Source organism: Myotis daubentonii, chromosome X, assembly GCF_963259705.1.
Source record: "Myotis daubentonii chromosome X, mMyoDau2.1, whole genome shotgun sequence".
Lineage (NCBI taxonomy): Eukaryota > Metazoa > Chordata > Mammalia > Chiroptera > Vespertilionidae > Myotis > Myotis daubentonii.
Genome location: NC_081861.1, coordinates 129,011,845 through 129,030,696, shown reverse-complemented (window position 1 = coordinate 129,030,696; position 18,852 = coordinate 129,011,845). Strand labels below are relative to the sequence as shown.

General features: G+C 48.3%; 1 protein-coding gene across 1 annotated transcript in view; it reads right to left on the bottom strand.

The window, feature by feature from the left end:
• The window catches only part of MAP3K15 (mitogen-activated protein kinase kinase kinase 15), an 81,468-nt gene that overhangs the window by 1,901 nt on the left and 60,715 nt on the right, over positions 1-18,852 (bottom strand). Inside the window, exons 20-27 of the mRNA XM_059679779.1 lie at positions 7,408-7,591; positions 5,990-6,143; positions 5,252-5,441; positions 4,367-4,552; positions 3,204-3,309; positions 2,134-2,232; positions 2,010-2,076; positions 347-459 (exon numbers count right to left, since the gene is read on the bottom strand). Coding sequence (XP_059535762.1) covers positions 347-459; positions 2,010-2,076; positions 2,134-2,232; positions 3,204-3,309; positions 4,367-4,552; positions 5,252-5,441; positions 5,990-6,143; positions 7,408-7,591 — 1,099 coding nt within the window. The remainder of the gene's footprint in view (positions 1-346; positions 460-2,009; positions 2,077-2,133; positions 2,233-3,203; positions 3,310-4,366; positions 4,553-5,251; positions 5,442-5,989; positions 6,144-7,407; positions 7,592-18,852) is intronic.

The following is an 18,852-nucleotide window of genomic DNA, read 5'->3' as shown; positions in this document are numbered from 1 at the left end:
AAATTGTGTCACGGTTAACTAGAATATTAGCTTTTAATTTTTATTTTTTATGTTAATCCTCACCCGAGGATATTTTTCCATTTATTTTCAGGGAGAATGGAAAAGAGAGGGAAAGACAGAAACATAAATGTGAGAGAAACATCGATTGGTTGCCCCCTGCACAAGTCCCAACCAGGGCCGGGGAGGAGCCTGCAACCAAGGTACATACCCTTGACTGGAATTGAACTTGGGGCACTTTGGTCCTCAGGCCGATGCTCTATCCACTGAGCAAAACTGGCTAGGGCTAAAATATTAGCTGTTAAATTGTATCTCAGAATTAAGTCAGAGCAAGTAGAAAGTCACTCACCATTAGATCTTAATTGTAACTGAAAGTCACACAATTGTTGACTTTGCTGTTGTAGGCTTTGCCGTATAAGATTCTGGTGTGCTCTCTCTGTTTGAAGTAGGTTTTTCAAAAGTCTGGTGTAAAAAAAAAAAAGCCATCATTCCAGAGAGTCTAACACCATTCAATTCAACTCAAATATGTCTTTAACATTAGAGATTGAGAGAAAAAAAGCACAATCCCAATGGTCAGTATAGTTTCTTCAAAGTTTTGTGAACAGGTTTCAGTCTGCACATGAGTAAATTCCTTGTTTCCTCCCCTTGAAAAAGACTCAGGGTGGGAGTATATTTTTTCTCAAAATATGCTATGAACCAAGATAACCCAGTGGAACTCAGCCAGAATAATCTGATAACTCTAACTTGTCTTCCCTAAGTCGGGTTAAGTTATTGAAACTAGTAGTCAAGCTCTTTCTTCCTCTCATGGGACTAAGCCGAGGAGATAGAAACCTGCTGTACAGGAACTGGTCTCACAGATGCTCATACAGACCAGTTATTCCCAGGCAACATCACTTTGGGCAGTAGGTACCATCTTCCTGCTCTGCCCCCAAGACAGCTAAAGCACCTCCATTCTGCAAGGACAGCCATGCTTTGTAGGGATTTAATGTTTATCAGGCATTTGCAATTGTGCTGGTTGCTATTTACTAATTCCTAATTCTACAGAGACTGGTAACATATCAACAGTGGAGAATAACCTTTGAACCTATATACAATATTCTTTTGAGTTGGTAATTACAAACTTTATCAGAAAAACATTTTTTAAAGTGCTAAGTATTACTATCAACTTTCACATTTATCGTATTTCAAAAACTTTAAAAACTTTGCCACCACCACGAGTTCATTAAGACTCCAGGTCTTTCTAAAAAAAATGATTAGATCTGCCTAAGATTCAACGTTAGAGATCCGTAGGGGTGTATACAGCTTCTGTTCCAAAATATGTACACCTGGCACCTAATCTCTCCCCATTAAATATTAACATTATGGATGATCATGGGGCAAAAAAAAGCATCATTTGGAACCAATACCAACTAATTTGCTATAGCTGTGGCTTATACTTTTCATAAATCCATTGATATGATTTCCCTAGTGCAAACAGGAATCATTTTATTAAGCACCTACTATGTGCCAGGAAGTGAATAAAACAGACCGGCTTTGGGGGACCCTCATAACAGTGCCAGGGTCCCTTGGCTGGGAAGGCAGTCCATGAATGCCTGCCGAGGGATCATGATAAACCACAAGGAAGAGATTCAAAGAGGTAAGGTCAAACTTCCTTGGGGTCAGGGTTATGGGCCAACTGCCACAGTAGAGTGCTAACCAGTCCCCAACTTGGCTACTTCTGTAGGGGTGGGCTGCAGATGTCCACTGCTGTACCCACAGGCCATGCCAGGGTTCCTATCTGGCAAAAAGACAGAAAACTCCAAGATGCTGCTGCCTTTAATATAGCTAAGTGCTGTGCGGCCTGGATTTCCAATATTAAAGAAAGGGAGGCATTTAATCTCTCCATTGAAACTGAGAATACCCCTTTGCCCCGTTCCCTAGTGGTGAAGATTCTTTTCTGAGACCGGGGTGAAGCACTCAACAACTAAATCAACTGCCTTGCTGGTCCAGGTCATTGTTCCACCGTTACTGACCTGCCGGTTTCCTGCCTCAGACTGTCTAGCTGGAGGCTCAGATCCTGCTGGAGCTCCTGGTACTGGGCTTCCTGGACAAGTGCTGAAGTGGGTTCGGTACCTCCATGTATTGCACATGCTTCACTTCCAGATGAGTCTGTTGGGGGACCATCCTGGTCCACCTCATCTGGGTCCTCATTCACCCCTTCTGTTTCCTCGGTGGCCTCAAAGTGGGCTTGGAGCTCTGCGCAATCATGGAAGAAGAAGAAAGGACCACAGTTCAACAAGACCAGAGGAACTAAAAAGCTTTTATGTTCCTCTTTGGATTTCGCTCCTTCCAACAAGACCAGAGCCTCCTGTAGCTTCTATGTCCCAATATAGTGTTGCATTGACAGGGCCAGCAAACAGGGCTGTTCAGAAGGTGGCCCTGCCAATGCAACACTGTATTGGGATTGGGATTTTAAAAATGGAGAGGAACTATTTCACTCAGTTCTTGGCAGTGCAAAAGTGATCACCCCCAGTTTAAAGATGAGAAAACGGGGGTTTAAAGATGTTCGGTTAGCTAGCCAAGCGGAGTTTTAAAAAGGTACAACTAGGCTTCCAACCTGGCCTGTGTACATTTACTACAGAAAGTTGCCTACTTGGAGCAGGGACTAATGGAGTCCTGGGGATTAAAGAGCTTCTCCCGGAAGCTAGAAGCTGAGCAGGGCTCTCATGCATTCAGGGGAGCAGGCAAAAGACGGAAGGAGCAAACTCCAGAGAGGAAATGGCAGTGTCAACACAAGTGTTACAAACCTTCCTTTGCAGGAAGAAGTCACCACAGAAAGAGAATCAACTTGAATAGTAAGCAACTCTAACACAGAGTTGACAAGAGCAAAAGATATCTAGAGTTACCACACGGTGATTCTGAGGAGAAGGCACCATTCAATTCTCAACCAACCAGCAAGTGTTCCTAAGGATGCATTGTAGCATTTATGCTAACTTTTAGCATAAGTTAGTGTCATGAGTTTAGTGTCGGTTAGGTACAGAAATACAGTGCAGGAGAAATTCTTAGAATCAGAATTTTAGCCCCATAGGGTTTGTGACAGCATTGCTTTATTGCAAGGAAGTATAGCCAAGATGCGAAAGAGAGCACAATTGTTGAGCATAGGGGATAGACATTTCTGGTCTTTTCCATAGCCTGAAGCCGACCTTGACTGAGAAGCAGGCACTTACCTGAGATAAGAATGACGACTGCAGTCATCACCACTCGCTGGATGATGATATCCATCGCACACATCCACTGGACGTTAATTAAGTGGTGCCTCAACATTTTACTCACCTATAAAACACAAAAATGCAGATTTCTGGTCCACTGTACTTCTAAGAAATAAATTTTTACTAATTCTAATTTCTACTCTCTGAGATAGAGTGTTCACCATTCTGCTCTGCATTTCTACCCTACTTCTGTTTCTTCTGGACTGAGTCTCCAAGCTGACCCTAAGTCAGCGGTTCTCAACCTGTGGGTCATGACTCCTTTGGGGGTCGAACGACCCTTTAGGGATTGCCTAAGACCATCGGAAAACATATATATATAATTACATATTGTTTTTGTGATTAATCACTATGCTTTAATTATGTTCAATTTGTAACAATGAAATTGGGGGTCACCACATGAGGAACTGTATTAAAAGGTTGCAGCATTAGGAAGGTTGAGAACCACTGCCCTAAGTCCTGCTGGGGTCTAGGACAGTGGTCAGCAAACTGCGGCTCACGAGCCACATGCGGCTCTTTGGCCCCTTGAGTGTGGCTCTTCCACAAAATACCATGTGTGGGCGCGCACAGACAGTGCGATTGAAACTTCGTGGCCCATGCGCAGACGTCGGTATTTTGTGGAAGAGCCACACTCAAGGGGCCAAAGAGCTGCATGTGGCTTGGGAGCCACAGTTTGCCGACCACTGGATAGGAGATGAGTATGGTGATCAAATCTACTGCACTGGGCCTCTTCATTGTTTATTCACTGAGCACTTATGAAACCTCAGGCTCTGTGTTGGAGGCTTGAGATACCAAAGCTCAGGCAGACATGGTCTCAGACCTGAAACAACTCCTCTGTTTGGGCAGACACAAGCTTAAACCCCAAATCTATTCAGCTGGCAAATGCTACTTGTTCCCAAATCCTGCACTCCTGCTATTTGTGGCCAAATGCAATTGACCTATTCACCTGCAATTGCATATGCAATGTTTAAAAGAACTGAAACCCAGATTCAGGTGTCAACAGGTGAGAAGAGATGGGGACTGTGAAAGAAGATGGTAATTGAACCCCATGGGATTGGCTATGAGCTGCTTCAGTGGGCTTCCTGCTTTCTGGTATGTTCTCTAGGGCCACATAGAGTACTTACAACATTCTGAAATCCAAACAGTATCAGATGGATCTGACTGAGTAAAAAGCTGTCGAATTTCAGGACCACCTTTAGCTCTGATATCCTGGATGCCATCACTCCATTCTCCTCGGAGTGGATGAAGTCCCTCAGGATCCAAATTATTTGCTTGATGTGGTCGACTGAGAGGTGCGGTTCTTCCGAATTCTAAACACACACACACACACACACACACACACACACACACACACAATCACTTTCATTGAGCAAGTCCGAGAGACGAAGCAAAATTCAAGAAGTATTGTGGGAAACTAGATTGTCCATTGTGCATTTGCTAAAGAACTGTGGCTGCCTCAGGTGAGATGGGATCTCTCTTCCTGGAATTCTCTCCATCTTTTCGGTTAGAGGGTTATGTGCCGCCCCCCCCCCCTCCCCCGCTGGCCCCCACACACATGCCACTAAGCCCGCCTGGTAATGTTTCTGGCATCCCGTTTAACTCCTTTTAAGACCCCGCCGTGAACAAGTCTTTCTCAAAAGGGACAGAGTGGGGGCAGTGGCCTCTTCCTGAAAGGACCTTTCCTTATCTAAAATAACCTCCCTAAACTGGCTGCTCTAGAGCAGGTTCAAGGGCTCAGAGCTCCTGGGCTTTGTGCTGCCATTTGGCTTATTTGCCACCAGGGAGCATCACTGACCCAGGCATGGCCGGATTCACTGCAGTGTTAGGCACATGGTTTCAGCAGTTTCTCCTCCCCCCCCCCCCCCATGTATTTTCTTTTGTTTTGTTGGAGGGATGGACATTGGGAAATACTTATGGTGATTATTGTAACTGCAAATGTTCCAGGGTAGCACGAACCTCAGTCCCACTGGACCTCTCTGGGACCTGGACACACTCCCCCCAGCCTGTACCTGAACCAGGTACTCCTGCAGGTTGGAAGCCAACAGGTCCTGCCCGTCCCAGAGGATTTTGCATAGGATGGCACGACACTCTTGGTCCTGGTAAAGCTGGAAGAGATCCGGGTCCCCGTCCTCGGGGTTCAAGGATGAGTTCTGGTCTTCTGTGCTCAGGTCGTCTGTGATCCAGCTGTCATCCTGAACCCTGCGGACAAACACAGGTGACAAACAACCCCTGTGTCTTGAGTAAAGCTGGTATTCTAGGACCCCATGGGGGAGGAACTAAGAGGTGACTCTGCAGTGTCAACTTCAAGAAGATAAAATTACAGGAGGCAGGCTGATGGAGGAGAGATGCAGTGTGTTTTCTCTCTTAGCAGTAGTGTTGGGAGAGGGTGGGTAAAGGGGGAAGGGAGACGGAAGGGAGAGGAGGGGGTTAAAGGGATAATGAGGGGCAACTGGGGAGGCGGAAGGGGCAAGGGAAGAGGGGGCGGGAGAAGAGGGCAAGAGAGCAGAGAGAAGGGGACAAGGGAAGGAGGGAGATGTAGGAGGGGAAGACCAGTGAGAGAACACACTGCCCTCCCCCTTGCATTGTTGACCCCCTGCCACCCTACAGATCCAGCAGAAAGAAACAAAAGCCCTTCAAGTCCATCTGCTTTTGACCCGGAAGGTATTTTGTAACCACCCCACCCCTCCGTCACCCCATGAATGAGCAGCTCTTACAGGCCCACAGCAGAAGGACAGGGCAGATAGTACCTGAGCAGGTTGCAGAGCCCATGCACGGGCTCCGAGGCATTCTCTAACCTGTTGAGCTGGTCATCCGACTCCAGGGTGCCAGGGTTATGTTCTTCGCTGCTAGAGCCCATGAATTCCCCCAATGCGCCCATGGTCAAGGCAGTGACCTGGGAACCTGTTGTGTGGGGGCAAACATAAAGGGGCAGAGGCTCAGAAAGGTAGGGGTAGGCTTAGAGAGGGAGTGTGCAAAAGGGAGGACTCAGAGACTGAGGAAGCTGAAGGAGAGGCTCACACAGGAGGAGGAGGATGCTGTGGGGGTCCGAAAACAATGTTGGAAGGGAAGCTCAGAGAGGGAGGATGGAGGCTCAGAGAGGGACAATACTAAGGTAGGAGACGCAGGAATAATGCTGGGGAAAGGATCAGAGGGAAGTTGCTTGTGGGGTGGGGGGCTCAGAGAGGGAGGATGCTTATGGGGAGGCTCAGAGAGGGACAACACTAAGGTGGGAGACTCAGGAAAAATGCTGGGGAAAGGGAAGTTGCTGGGGGGGGCACTGCTCAGAGAGAGAGAAGGGGGAGCTAAAAAAGGATGGAGGCTGGGGGATCAGTGAGGGAGAATGTTTGTGGAGGCTCTGAGAGGGAGGAAGAAGGCTCAGAGAGAGAGGCAGTAGGCTGGGAGAATTGTCCACTCAGAAAAAGATGTGGAGTCTCAGAGAGGACACATGCTTGGGCTTGCTAAGACTGCTGCTCTAACTGCAAACAAATGCCCAAAGATCCTGGTGAAATGTATCTTCTGCTTCAGCAGGTCTGTGATGGGCCTGGGGCTCTGGGTTCTAACCAGCCCGTGGGAAATACTGATGTAGCTAGTTACGCTCTGAGAACAAGATGCTGAGACATTCTGTCCTGCAGTCAGATTCCATCTACACCAGGGAAAAGAGAACAAAGGGCTTCCTTTGCAGGGGTTACTCTTAAGTCATTGTCAGCAGGACTTATTGCCCTAGAAGGGGTCACTTAGCTATAATGGGCTGTGGGCTACAAGACAGCCACTATAGGCAAACTCCTCTGACATGCCCTTTAAACAAAGTCAGGAGCCGTGTAAGGGAATAGGCCAGGCTCCAAAAATGAAATGCCAGGCCCTGCAGGTGGGGAAGACACAAAACCCCAGCTAGGGCCCCTCTGGCATCCTTCCTTGGCACAATCCCCAAAAAGACTTTAACAAGGTGGGTGGCATCGCTGTCACCTATGGGGCTCCCTACGTCCTTGTCAGGAAATCACATTCATTGGCTGTGTTTGGACAACCCCACACCTGCTGCACCACCCCCACGACTATTCTATGAAAATAGGCAGTGTGGCTCACTTAGCACTATGGAGAGCTGGCACTCTTTGAGCAACAGAGAACCCAGGGGCTCAGGGGGTCACCCAACTGTCCTAGTAGGCCTCACCTGATGGCTTGAAAACAATTCGGGTCTTCTTGCCCTTGTTCACCTGCCTTAAGAAATCCTTCTTGAGCAGGTCAGCGGCAGTGGAACGTTTGTGGGGATCAGGCTCAAAACAGGATAAAAGGAAGACTCTGGCTTCAACTGAAAGGACTTCTGGAATCTCAGGGTGGATCTTAAACAACCCCACCTGCATTTTGAGGGAGAAGTGACCAATGTGACAGTGAGGCCTCAGGGAAAACAAATGTATACACCTTCAATACAAAGCTCTGAGGGGCTGGAGATGAAGCATAGCAGCCTCAATGATTGGTACCCGTGTCCAAGCCACAATGGCCTCTTGGGACTTTGCCCAGCAGATTGTGGAGAAAATGATGCTGGAGCAGTTTCAGAGCCTAGGCCTTAGGAGACCTTGGGGCTTCTGTTGCAGTCCTCTCAGAGCCCTGAGACCACTATGCTGGGGGAACACCCAGGGTGAAGGGCCATGTGGACGAGGGCCTCCAAGGGCATCCTGCCCCAGCCAAGCCAGCACATGATTGAGTCTGGGTAAGACCAGAGGGAGAGCCAATGGTTAGCCCACAGAATCATGGGAAATACAAAGTGGTTATTTTTAGCTTCTATAGTTTTGGGGTGGTTTGTTACACAAAAGATACCTGAGATGAGGCTGGGACTGTAGTCTGCAGCAGGATGCTCTAACCTAGGGGGCTCAGAGGTATCTGTGGTCTGTTCCCTGATGCACAGGATCCCCAAAGGATGGCCCACTCAACTTTAAGTGCATTCACAGCCCCAATCCCCCACTTCCAGCTGCAAACCATGTGCAGACCAAACCTGGAGCTGGTACCTCATGGCCCACACCCTTATCCTCTGGGGTACAACTGGCTGAAGGAGGGGCACTGCCCTTTCCTCTTCAGGCTCCTGCTACAGTTTCTGCTTCAGCTCCCACTTCTGGCCAGCTCATCCTTGTCCTGCTAAAGACTCTCTGTCCCCGTGGTTTGGAGGAGAGCAGGAGTTGGGGCTGAGCTGTCACGTCAAAGTGACATGAGAATACTTCCACAAGTCCTGCTCATCCATCTTGCATAACGGTGCCCATCAGGGGTGACTCCCCTTAGAGGACTTTTTGTCTTAAAAGTTCATAATCTTCCCTGCATCTTTTTAGAGCCCAGATGACAAGCCCTGGGTGTAAGCCCCTCTTGACTCCAGATCCACCCATTCCCAGCTTCCTGGCACCCCCAAGGGGCTGGCCTGGCCTCCTTTGCTCCCCTAAGTGAGATCTGGGTACTGCAGAGAATGACCTTTTGACTTCTCATACCCAAGTCCCTTGACCAGTGTACAGTAACCATCTCTGATGCCCTGCTCATTGTGGGCTGGAGAGTTTGGGATGGGGGAGAGGGAGTGGGAAATTACTAACCAACGGGGATAAGGGTTCAGTTAAGTAAGGTGAGAAAGTTCTAGAGAATTGCTGTACAACATCATACCTGGAGTCAGCAAGACTGTACTGTGTACTGAAAAGTTTGTTAAGGAGTAGATCTCACATTAAGTGCTCTTACCACAATAAAGTAAAATATTAAAAATAAGTTCTGGAATTTGAGAACACTAAAGCTGGATGGAATTGAACCCCTAAGATCTGAAATGCAGGGTTCATTACAGTTAGCATTCTTTACCTGAGAGGTGGGGGCATGAGGGCACTAGGGGGACCAGAGACAAAAATTCAGAACAAGAACCCAAAGTAAGGGGTGGCTCATCACCTGGGTCTCAGAACGAAAAGAGCAATCATGGATGGCACCCTGGCAGTACATTAGTTTTAAGGGCACTTTGCTGTTAACTCAAAGGTCCTGTTTTAGTTTCACAGGGCTGCGATAACCAAGTACTACAAAGTGGGTGGTTTACAAGAACAGAAATCTAGTCTCATAGTTCTGAAGGCTAAATGTCTGAAATCAAGGTGTCAACATAGCCAAGCTCGCTCTCTGAAGGCTCTAGGGTAGAACCCTGCCTGTCTTCTTCCCAGTTTCTGGTGGTGGCTGGCAGTGCTTGGCGTTCCTTGGCTTGCAGATGCATCATTCTGATTTCTGCCTCCACTTTCACAAGACCTTCTCTCTCTGTCTCCTCACATCATCTTCCCTCTGTGCCCAAATTTCCACTTTTTATAAAGACACCAGTCATATAGGATTAGTCCAATATAATTGATCCCATTTTAACTTGTTACCTCTGTAAAGACTCTATTTCCAAATAAGGTCACATTCTGAGGTGTTAGGGATTAGATGTTCAATACATTATTTTTTTGGAGGGTACAATTAAATGCTTAATAGTCACTTTGGGGGAAAACAGATCCTTTTGTTTAAGACACTTCCCAGAAGTTTCTTGAAAATTTTCTAAAGGATTCTAGAGATACCAGAAATAATTTCTACAGCCTTTGCAAATAGAACACAGGGGATGTTATTTACTAGTAGCTTTCTAGATAGGAAAAGATGGCGACGTAGGTAAGTGCCTGTACTCGCCGCCTCCCATAACCACATCAAAATTACAAAATACAGAACAACCATCATTCAGAACCACCTAAAATCTGGCTGAATAGAAGTCCTACAACTAGAGAGGTAAATAAGAAAGCACATTGAGACTGGTAGGAGGGGCAGAGGTACAAAACAGGCTGGTCCAACACCCACATGTGACACTTTTTTAATCAGGAGGGAGATGGTCTCTGCAGAGCCAGCTCCTGAGGAACAAGGGGCCCCATACCCACACCAGAGCCCCCCATCCCAGGGTTCCAGAGCTGGGAATAGAAGTCCCTATTAACTACAGGCTGTACAAACCAGGGTATTAAAGCTCAGTGACAAGGAGGCTGCCAGATGTTCCTTTTATTTTATTTTTTTAAAATATATTTTATTGATTTTCTACAGAGAGGAAGGGAGAGGGATAGAAAGCTAGAAACATCGATCAGCTGCCTCCTGCACACTCCCTACTGGGTATGTGCCCGCAACCAAGGTACATGCCCTTGACCGGAATCGAACCTGGGACCCTTGAGTCCGCAGGCTGACGCTCTATCCACTGAGCCAAACCAGTTAGGGCCAGATGTTCCTTTTAAAGGGCCGCGCATGAACTGAACTTACAAGGTCCTGCTTCCTCTGAGCTCCAGTATCAGGGTGAGGCTCTGGTGGACCCACACACATACAGGGAGGAACTGGACTGTCTGGAATTGGGGCAGGAAATCAAGGGGCAGCTTTCTCACAGACAGGGGTACTCCAGGAGTCATTGTTCCTGTGCTGGGACCTCCCCCATCATAGAGCTGACTAGAAGCCATATCTGTTTGCTCCTGCTCCACCCTAGTGATTCCCTGAGACCCTGCCCCATCCAATTTGCAGCCCCACCCAACCTGTTTGCAGTGGCTTTGGCATATAATGACCTGTCCTAGTAAAGGCTTCAGACTTTGCTAAAATCTCTTAAATAAGCGTGCCCCCAAACCTATCAATAAAAGGCCCAAGACCTGGCACTAGCACCAGCCTGCCTTGCTTCACAGGTGAGCCTTGCCTGGGCACCTCCAAGTCAAATACAAATAGCTCCTTTAGGGTGGCCCCAGGCAGTGGCTGACTTTGCACCTCCCTGGAAGCCCTAGAGCCAGTGCACCTGATGGAAAACTTCAGATCATAGCATATTACAACTCTATACATCCATAAGCGACACACTTAAGGGGCAAACTCAGTGAGCACCAAAGCCCCACTGAAGCAAGTCCTGCTCCATAAAGGTGTTTCCTGCATAGCAGCTGTCCCACCATAGCTGCAGCTGGTCCTCACAGCCAATTGGCCTGGAGGTCAACTCCTCCCAGTGATGCCAACACAATCAAGGCTCAACTACAAGACTATGCACACAGCCCACACAGGGACACACCTAGAGTGCCCAGCTCAGGTGACTGGGGAGGCTGAGCCACTGGGCCCTACAGGACATCTACCACACAAGGCCACTCTACCAATTCCAGGAGACATAGCAGCTCTACCTAATAAACAGAAACAAACATAAGGAATCAGCCAGAACGCTGAGACAAAGAAACATGTCACAAATGAAAGAAACAGAAGCAAGCAAACTACTGGATACAGAGTTCAAAACCATGGTTATAAGGTTACTCAAGAATCTTCATGAAACTTTCAAGGATCTTAGTGAGACTGTCAAAGACATGAAAAAAGACCGGTCAGGAATTAAGCATACATGAACTGAAATAAAGAATAATTTACAGGGATTCAACAGTAGAGGATTCTGATAATCAAATCAATGATTTGGAATAGGAGGAAGCAAAAAACACCCAATTAGAATAGCAAAAAGATAAAAAAGAATCCCAAAATAGGAAGAAAGTGTAAGGAGCCTCTGGAGCAACTTCAAGCATACCAACATTTTCATTATGGGGGTGCCAGAAGGAGATGAGAGCAAGATATTGAAAACCTATCTGAAGAAATGATGGAAAACTTCCCTCCCTGATGAAAGAAGTAAACTTACATGTCCAGGAAGTGCAGAGAGTCCCAAACAAGAGGAACCCAAAGATGCCCACACCAAAGCACATCATAATTAAAATGCCAAAGGCTAAAGACAAAGAGAGAATCTTAAAAGCAGCAAGAGAAAAGCAGTTAGTTACCTACAAGGGAGTACCCATACGAATGGACTGTCAGCTGATTTCTCAACAGAAACTTTGTGGGCCAGGAGGGAGTGGCAAGAAATATTCAAGGTGATGATTAGCAAGGACTTACAACCAAGATTACTCTACCCAGCAAAGCACTCATTTAGAATTGAGGGTCAGATAAAGAGCTTCATCAACAAGGAAGAGGAAGAAGAGGAAGAGGAAGAGGAGGAGGAGGGATTAAAAATATGAACAATAAAATGGCAACAAACACATATGAACAATAAGTGAACAGACTGTCAAACTACAGCAGAAAGGCTGGGGAAGGCTGGGGAGGGTTGGGGTGGAGGTAAGAGATCAACTGAAGGACTTGTATGCATGCATATAAGCATAACCAATGGATGCAAGACATGGGGGGGTGAGGGCATGTGCTAGGGGGCAGGGAGGCTGAGGAAAGGTCAATGGGGAAAAAAAGAGACATATGTACTACTATTTGTAATACTTTAAACAATAAAATAAAACTTAAAATATGAACAATAAAATGGCAATACATATCTATCAACAATTGAATCTAAAAATCAAAATAAACAAATCAGAAATCTAATGAACAAAACAAACTGGTGAATAAAACAATCAGCGGCATGGAAGCATGGAACAGACTGATGAATCTCAGAGGGAAGCAGGGTGGGAAGAGATTAACCAAAGATCTTACCTATGAACACAGGCAGTAGGGTGGTGAAGGCCTGGGGCGGATTGGGAACCGGGTGGAAGGGGGGCAATGGGGGGGAAAAAGGGACATCTGTAATACTCTCAACAATAAAGATTTAAAAGAAAAAGAAAAAATATTACCTTCACACCTTCAAAAAATAGTAGCTATCTAGTTTGCACTGAAAACTGACCTTACATGCCAACCTAAAAACCTCAATATATTTTCAAAGACTTTGTATAGATAATTAGCTAACCTCCTCCTCTTTTTCTTAAAGAGTACCCTTAAACATTTCATGTAATACTGGTTTGGTGGTGATGAACTCCTTTAGCTTTTGCTTGTCTGTGAAGCTCTTTATCTGACCCTCAATTCTAAATGACAGCTTTGTTAGGTAGAGTTATCTTGGTTGTAGGTCCTTGCTATTCATCACTTTGAATATTTCTTGCCACACCCTTCTTGTCCTATGTATGAACTGAGCAAGTCACAACCTCTAGACAGGTTTTCTGAGTGATGCAGGAATTTGGCCAATCAGAAAGCAGTCAGCCATGGCTCTCAGGTGGACCTTGATGTTTTTCTCAGCACCAGTTATTATTTATTCCAAGGCCTGTGACTGAAGCAGCAGGTAAGACCTTCAATGGGCCCAGCTGGCTCCACCATGGATAGACATGAAAGGGTTGGGGAAGGTCTCTGTTGTTCTCCAGTCCTGGTGTTCAGGATCTTATTGGGACTGCAGGTGCCAAAGGATACTCATCGACTTGAGTTTTTAGATTTGGAGCTTCCTGACAGTTACTGGGAGGGTGGGAAGTTCTGAGAACCTCCTACAGGGGGATGGTCTGAGGAGAGCAGCCACAGCACCTACAGCACCATGAGGTGGACTCAGCTCATGGGCACAAAGCTGCACTCATGCCTTTCAATTCTTTCTAGCAAAGAGGCTGAACTGGAGGCCTGGCAGAGATGAATAGCAAGGACCTACAATAGCAAGGTAGGCTGAGAAGTAGGAAGGAAGAAATCACATTCTGGAATTACATGCCATCAAGCTGCTTTCAGGCACTGTAACTTCACTGTCCATAACAAGTAGCCATTTGACCTTTTGCAATCCCCCAGTTCCTTGTTAGCCTTGGGACAAACAAAAAAGCCCAAACAGGTCAGTGCTAGTAATGAACTCTTAAAGCTATATCCCTCTTCATCTTTTCCAAGTGTACATGGAGCCACAAGCCACAGACCTGACCTTGGACACACAGAGCTGTCCTGGCATCAGCTTTCCTTGGAGTCTCCATCAATCATGTCTCTTCCTCAAGGGAGCATGCCCAGTGGTAAAACCCCACCCACAGTGGCCAATGGTCCTATGTAGGATGACAGTTATTTCTGTCTTAGCAGATTGCCTATAATGCACATCCCATTCTGGTTGAATGCTTTTTCAATAACTATAGGCCTGGTGCATGAAATTTGTGCATGGGTAGGGTCCCTAGGCCTGGCTGGAAATCAGGGCCGAGGCCGATTGGGTCCTCCCAGCTGCTGGCTGGGGCCTCCCTTCCCTGGCTGCTGGCTGTCGGCTGCTGCCTTCCTTCGTTCCGTGCTGCACATGGGTTGCTCTTCTTGTTAGCCCTGGGAGGGTTTTATTTATTTATTAATTTTTAAAATTACTTCTAGGAAGGTTTTTAGAACAACAAAGGAAACATCACTGGATACCCAAAGTTCCTCCTTTTCCAAATCCGCTGAGAAACCTGTTCTCCAAAGACACAGACCCATGTGGCCTTAGAGCTTTACCCAGTATAAGGGTAAATACAGGTTCCAACTAAGAGGCTTAATTCTCCCCACTGAAAATAAGGGAAGAGGTACTCCTCTTTTCTTAAAGCATTTACTTTAGAAAACTTGTCAGTTCTCTGTCTCTTTGAGACGTATGTCAATATTTTAAAAAGTTAAGTTAAGCCTCTTTCCAGGAATGTCTTTCTCAAGGACCCATGAGCCATCTCTTTGAATGTCATCAGCGAGGAAGATGATGCCTCAATCTATTGGAAGATAGGAGCCCAACTTCAGTGACACCTCACTCCAAAGCTATTTCATGTCTTAAAGGTCTGAGTTATTTTTCCTTTGGGTAAAGCCCATTAGCTAACACAGATGGTCACCCCAACGAATCTCAGGTGAGCTATTATAACCAATGGTGTTATCCAATCCTTGCCTCTGAGGACTAGCTAGCTTTTCTCAAGAACATGGAAAGGGTTGTACTGCTTGGCTCAATAAAAAGATGACAGTTATTTCTGTCTTAGCAGATTGCCTATAATGCACATCCCATTCTGGTTGAATGCTTTTTCAATAACTATAGGCCCAGTGCATGAAATTTGTGCATGGGTAGGGTCCCTAGGCCTGGCTGGAAATCAGGGCTGAGGCCGATTGGATCCTTCCAGCTGCCGGCCGGGGCCTCCCTTCCCTGGCTGCTGACTGTCGGCTGTCACCTTCCTTCGTTCCGTGCTGCCCCATGGTGGTCAGCACACATCATAGTGAGCAATCGGTCTCCTGGTTGAACTCCCATGGGGACAATTTGCATAGTAGTCTTTTACTATATAAAGAGCCGGGGTCCATACTGTCCAAAATGACCAAACGGATGACCCAACACCAGAAGTCAGTCCTGCAGTCAGTACTGGGTCACTGCTGAGGGGGCTGTGGATCAGGCCCAGAGAGAGAAGCAGGCTATGATCCACAGCCTCCATGGCAGCTGTTGATCAGCCCTTGCCTCTCTTTATCTCTGGGCCTCGCCAGCAGCCGAGGGGGCTGCTGATCATCCCTGCCTCTCTGATCAGGCCCAGATATAGGCCCGGAGATGCAGACTGGCATAGAAACCGACCAATCAGAACCAAATCTGGGTGAACTGCAAGGAGCCAATGGCTGCCTAGGAGGTGGAGCTTTGGACACTGACTAGCATAGAAACTGATCAATCAGAACCAAATCTGGGTGAACCATGAGGAGCCAATAGCTGCCTAGGAGGCAGAGCTTTTGACACTGACTGGCATAGAAACCGACCAATCAGAACCTAATTTGGGTGAACTGCAAAGGCAGAACCTAAGGTGGGGCTGAGGAGGGGTTTTAAGGGCATCAGCTGTTTAGTGTAAGGTCTAAAAAGTGGTTCAATTTCTTAATGACCGGTTTGGCAGTATAGTGCATATGGCTGGGTATCAGTCCAGATATAGGGATTATGTATTTTTGTTTGACAAGAGCATCTCCTCCTGCTGAAAAAGGCTTTTCCCCCCATTTAAGCAATCCTATTCTATATAATCTATCTATACTAATAAAAGGGCAATATGCTAATTAGATGGGGTCAACCGGCCATCTTCCAGATGTCTAATTTCCTTCTGGACAAAGCAATGGTGGTGGGGGCCAAGGCAGAGGCAGTTAGGGGCAATCAGGCCAGCAGGGGAGGGCAGTTTGGGGGCAAGATCAGGCCGGCAGGGGATTAGGGGCAATCAGGCCAGCAGGGGAGGGCAGCTGGGGGTGAGATCAGGCTGGCAGGGAAGGGCAGTAGGGGGCAACCAGGCTGGCAGGGTAGGGCAGTTGGAGGTGAGAACAGGCCGGTAGGGGAGGGCAGTTGGGAGCAATCAGGCAGGCAGGCAGGTGAGTGGTGAATGGTAAGGAGCCAGCTGTTCCAGACTGTGAGAGGGATCAGGCCTAAACTGGCAGTCGGACATCCCGCAAGGGGCCCCCAATTAGAGAGGGTGCAGGCTGGGCTAAGGGAACATCACCCTGCCCCCGTGCATGAATTTCATGCACCAGGCCACTAGTATCCTATCTAATAATAGAGAAACATGGTAGTTAGCCATAACTTCACTACCCTTCCCATTGGCTAATCAGCAAGATATGCAAATTAACTGCCAGCCAAGATGGCGGCCAGCAGCCAGGCAGCTGAAGCAAACATGAACATGAGGCTTGCTTACTCCAGTGATGGAGGAAGTCAACGTTCCCCGCCTGCTGCAGCTCAGCTCTGAGTTCCGGATGAAACAATATTGCAATTATAGAACCTAAACAAACCCCAGAAATCTGCTTTCAGCCAGCGCGGCCTCAGAGCTTAGAGTGGCCAGTGATGGCAACAGACTTTCAATTATAGACTCTAAACAAACCCAGGTACCTGCTTTCAGCCGGCAACGGCCTCAGAGCTGGAGCCTGCTCTCAGCTCCAGTGACAGCTATAGAAGGTAAATTAATACCAGAATAAAAAAAGAAAAAGAAAAAAGAAGAGGCTGGGAGCTTCAGTCACCCACCAGCCTGAAAACAGCCCTGAGCCCCTCACCCAGACTGGCCAGGCACCCCAGTGGGGACCCCTACCCTGAAGGGTGTGTGACCAGCTGCAAACAGCCATCATCCCCTCATCCAGGCTGGCCAGGCACCCAAGCGGGACCCCCACCTGAAGGGGGTGTGACCAGCTGCAAACAGCCATCATCCCATCATCCAGGCTGGCCAGGCACCCAAGCAGGACACCCACCCTAATCCAGGACACCCTTCAGGGCAAACCAGCTGGCACCCACCCGTGCACCAGGCCTCTATCCTATATAGTAAATGGGTAATATGGAAACTGACCCTAACAGCAGAAGGACTGGGAATGACTGGTCACTATGACACACACTGACCACCAGGGGACAGATGCTCAATGCAGAAGCTGCCCTCTGGTGGTCAGGGCGTTCTCACATGGGAGGAGCTCTGCTCAGCCACAAGCCACGCTGATGGCTGCCAGTACAGCGGTGGTAGTGGGAGCCTCTCCTGCCTCCTCAGCAGCGCTAAAGATGTCTGACTGCAGTTTAGGCCTGCTCCCCACTGGCAAGTGGACATCCCCCGAGGGCTGCCAGAGGGATGTCTGATTTCCATCTTAGGCCCAATCCCCTGGGGAGCAGGCCTAAGCCAGCAGGTGGTCATCCCCTGAGGGGTCCCAGATTGCGAGAGGGCAAAGGCCGGGCTGAGGGGCCCCCCCATCCCCCCCGAGTGCACAAATTTTTGTGCACCGGGCCTCTAGTCCTATCTAATAAAAGAGAGACATGGTAATTAGCCATACATCCGCTACCCTTCCCATTGGCTAATCAGGGCGATATGCAAATTAACTGCCAGTGAAGATGGCGGTCGGCAGCCAGGCAGCTTGAAGCTAACAAGAGGCTTGCTTGCTTCAGTGACGGAGGACTCCAACGTTACCCGCCTGCCGCTGCCGGCCACTGAGCTTGCAGTTTGAAACATTGTTACAAATATAGAAGCTAAACAAAACCCCAGAAACCTGCTTTCAGCCAGCCGGGATCTCAGAGCTGGAGTTAATACAGTGTTTCGATTATAAAACCCAAACAAACCAGATACCTGCTTTCAGCAGCCTCAGAGCTAAAGCTGGCCCAGAATAAAAAAAGAAAAAAAGAAAAAAAGGAGCAGTTGGGAGCTTCAGTCACCCGCCAGCCTGAAAACAGGCCTCAGCCCCTCACCCAGACTGGCCAGGCACACCAGTGGGGACCCTCACACTGAAGGGTGTGTGACCAGCTGCAAACAGCCATCATCCCCTCATCCAGGCTGGCCAGACACCCCAGTGGGGACCCCCACCCTGATCCAGGACACCCTTCAGGGCAAACCAGCCAGCCCCCACCCGTGCAACAGGCCTCTATCCTATATAGTAAAAGGGTAATATGCCTCCCAGAACCAGGATCAGCGGAGCCACGAGGCCTCCCGGCACCGGGATCAGCGTGACAGTGGGCAGCGCCCAAACCCCCTGCGGCTCTGTGTGTGACAGGGGGCGGGGCCACAATCTCCCTATCCGCCCTGCTCTGTTCATGACAGGGGAAGGCGCCCCAACCCCCTGATCAGCCCTGCTCTGTGCCTGACAGGGGGGAGCTCCCAAACCTCCTGATCGCCCTGCGGCTCTGTGTGTTACAGCGTGCGGCGCCCCAACCCCCTGATTGGCCCTGCTCTGTGCCTGATAGGGGGGACCTCCCCAATCCTCTGATCGCCCTGTGGCTCTGTGTGCGACAGGGTGCAGCGCCCCAATACCCCTCCCACGGGCCCTGCTCTGTGTGTGATGGGGTAGAGCCATAACCTCTCCATCGGCCCTGCCCTGAGTGTGACAGTGGCGGCGCCCCAACCCCCTGATCGGCCCTGCTCTGTGTGTGACAGGGTGCAGCACCCCAACACCCCCCCAC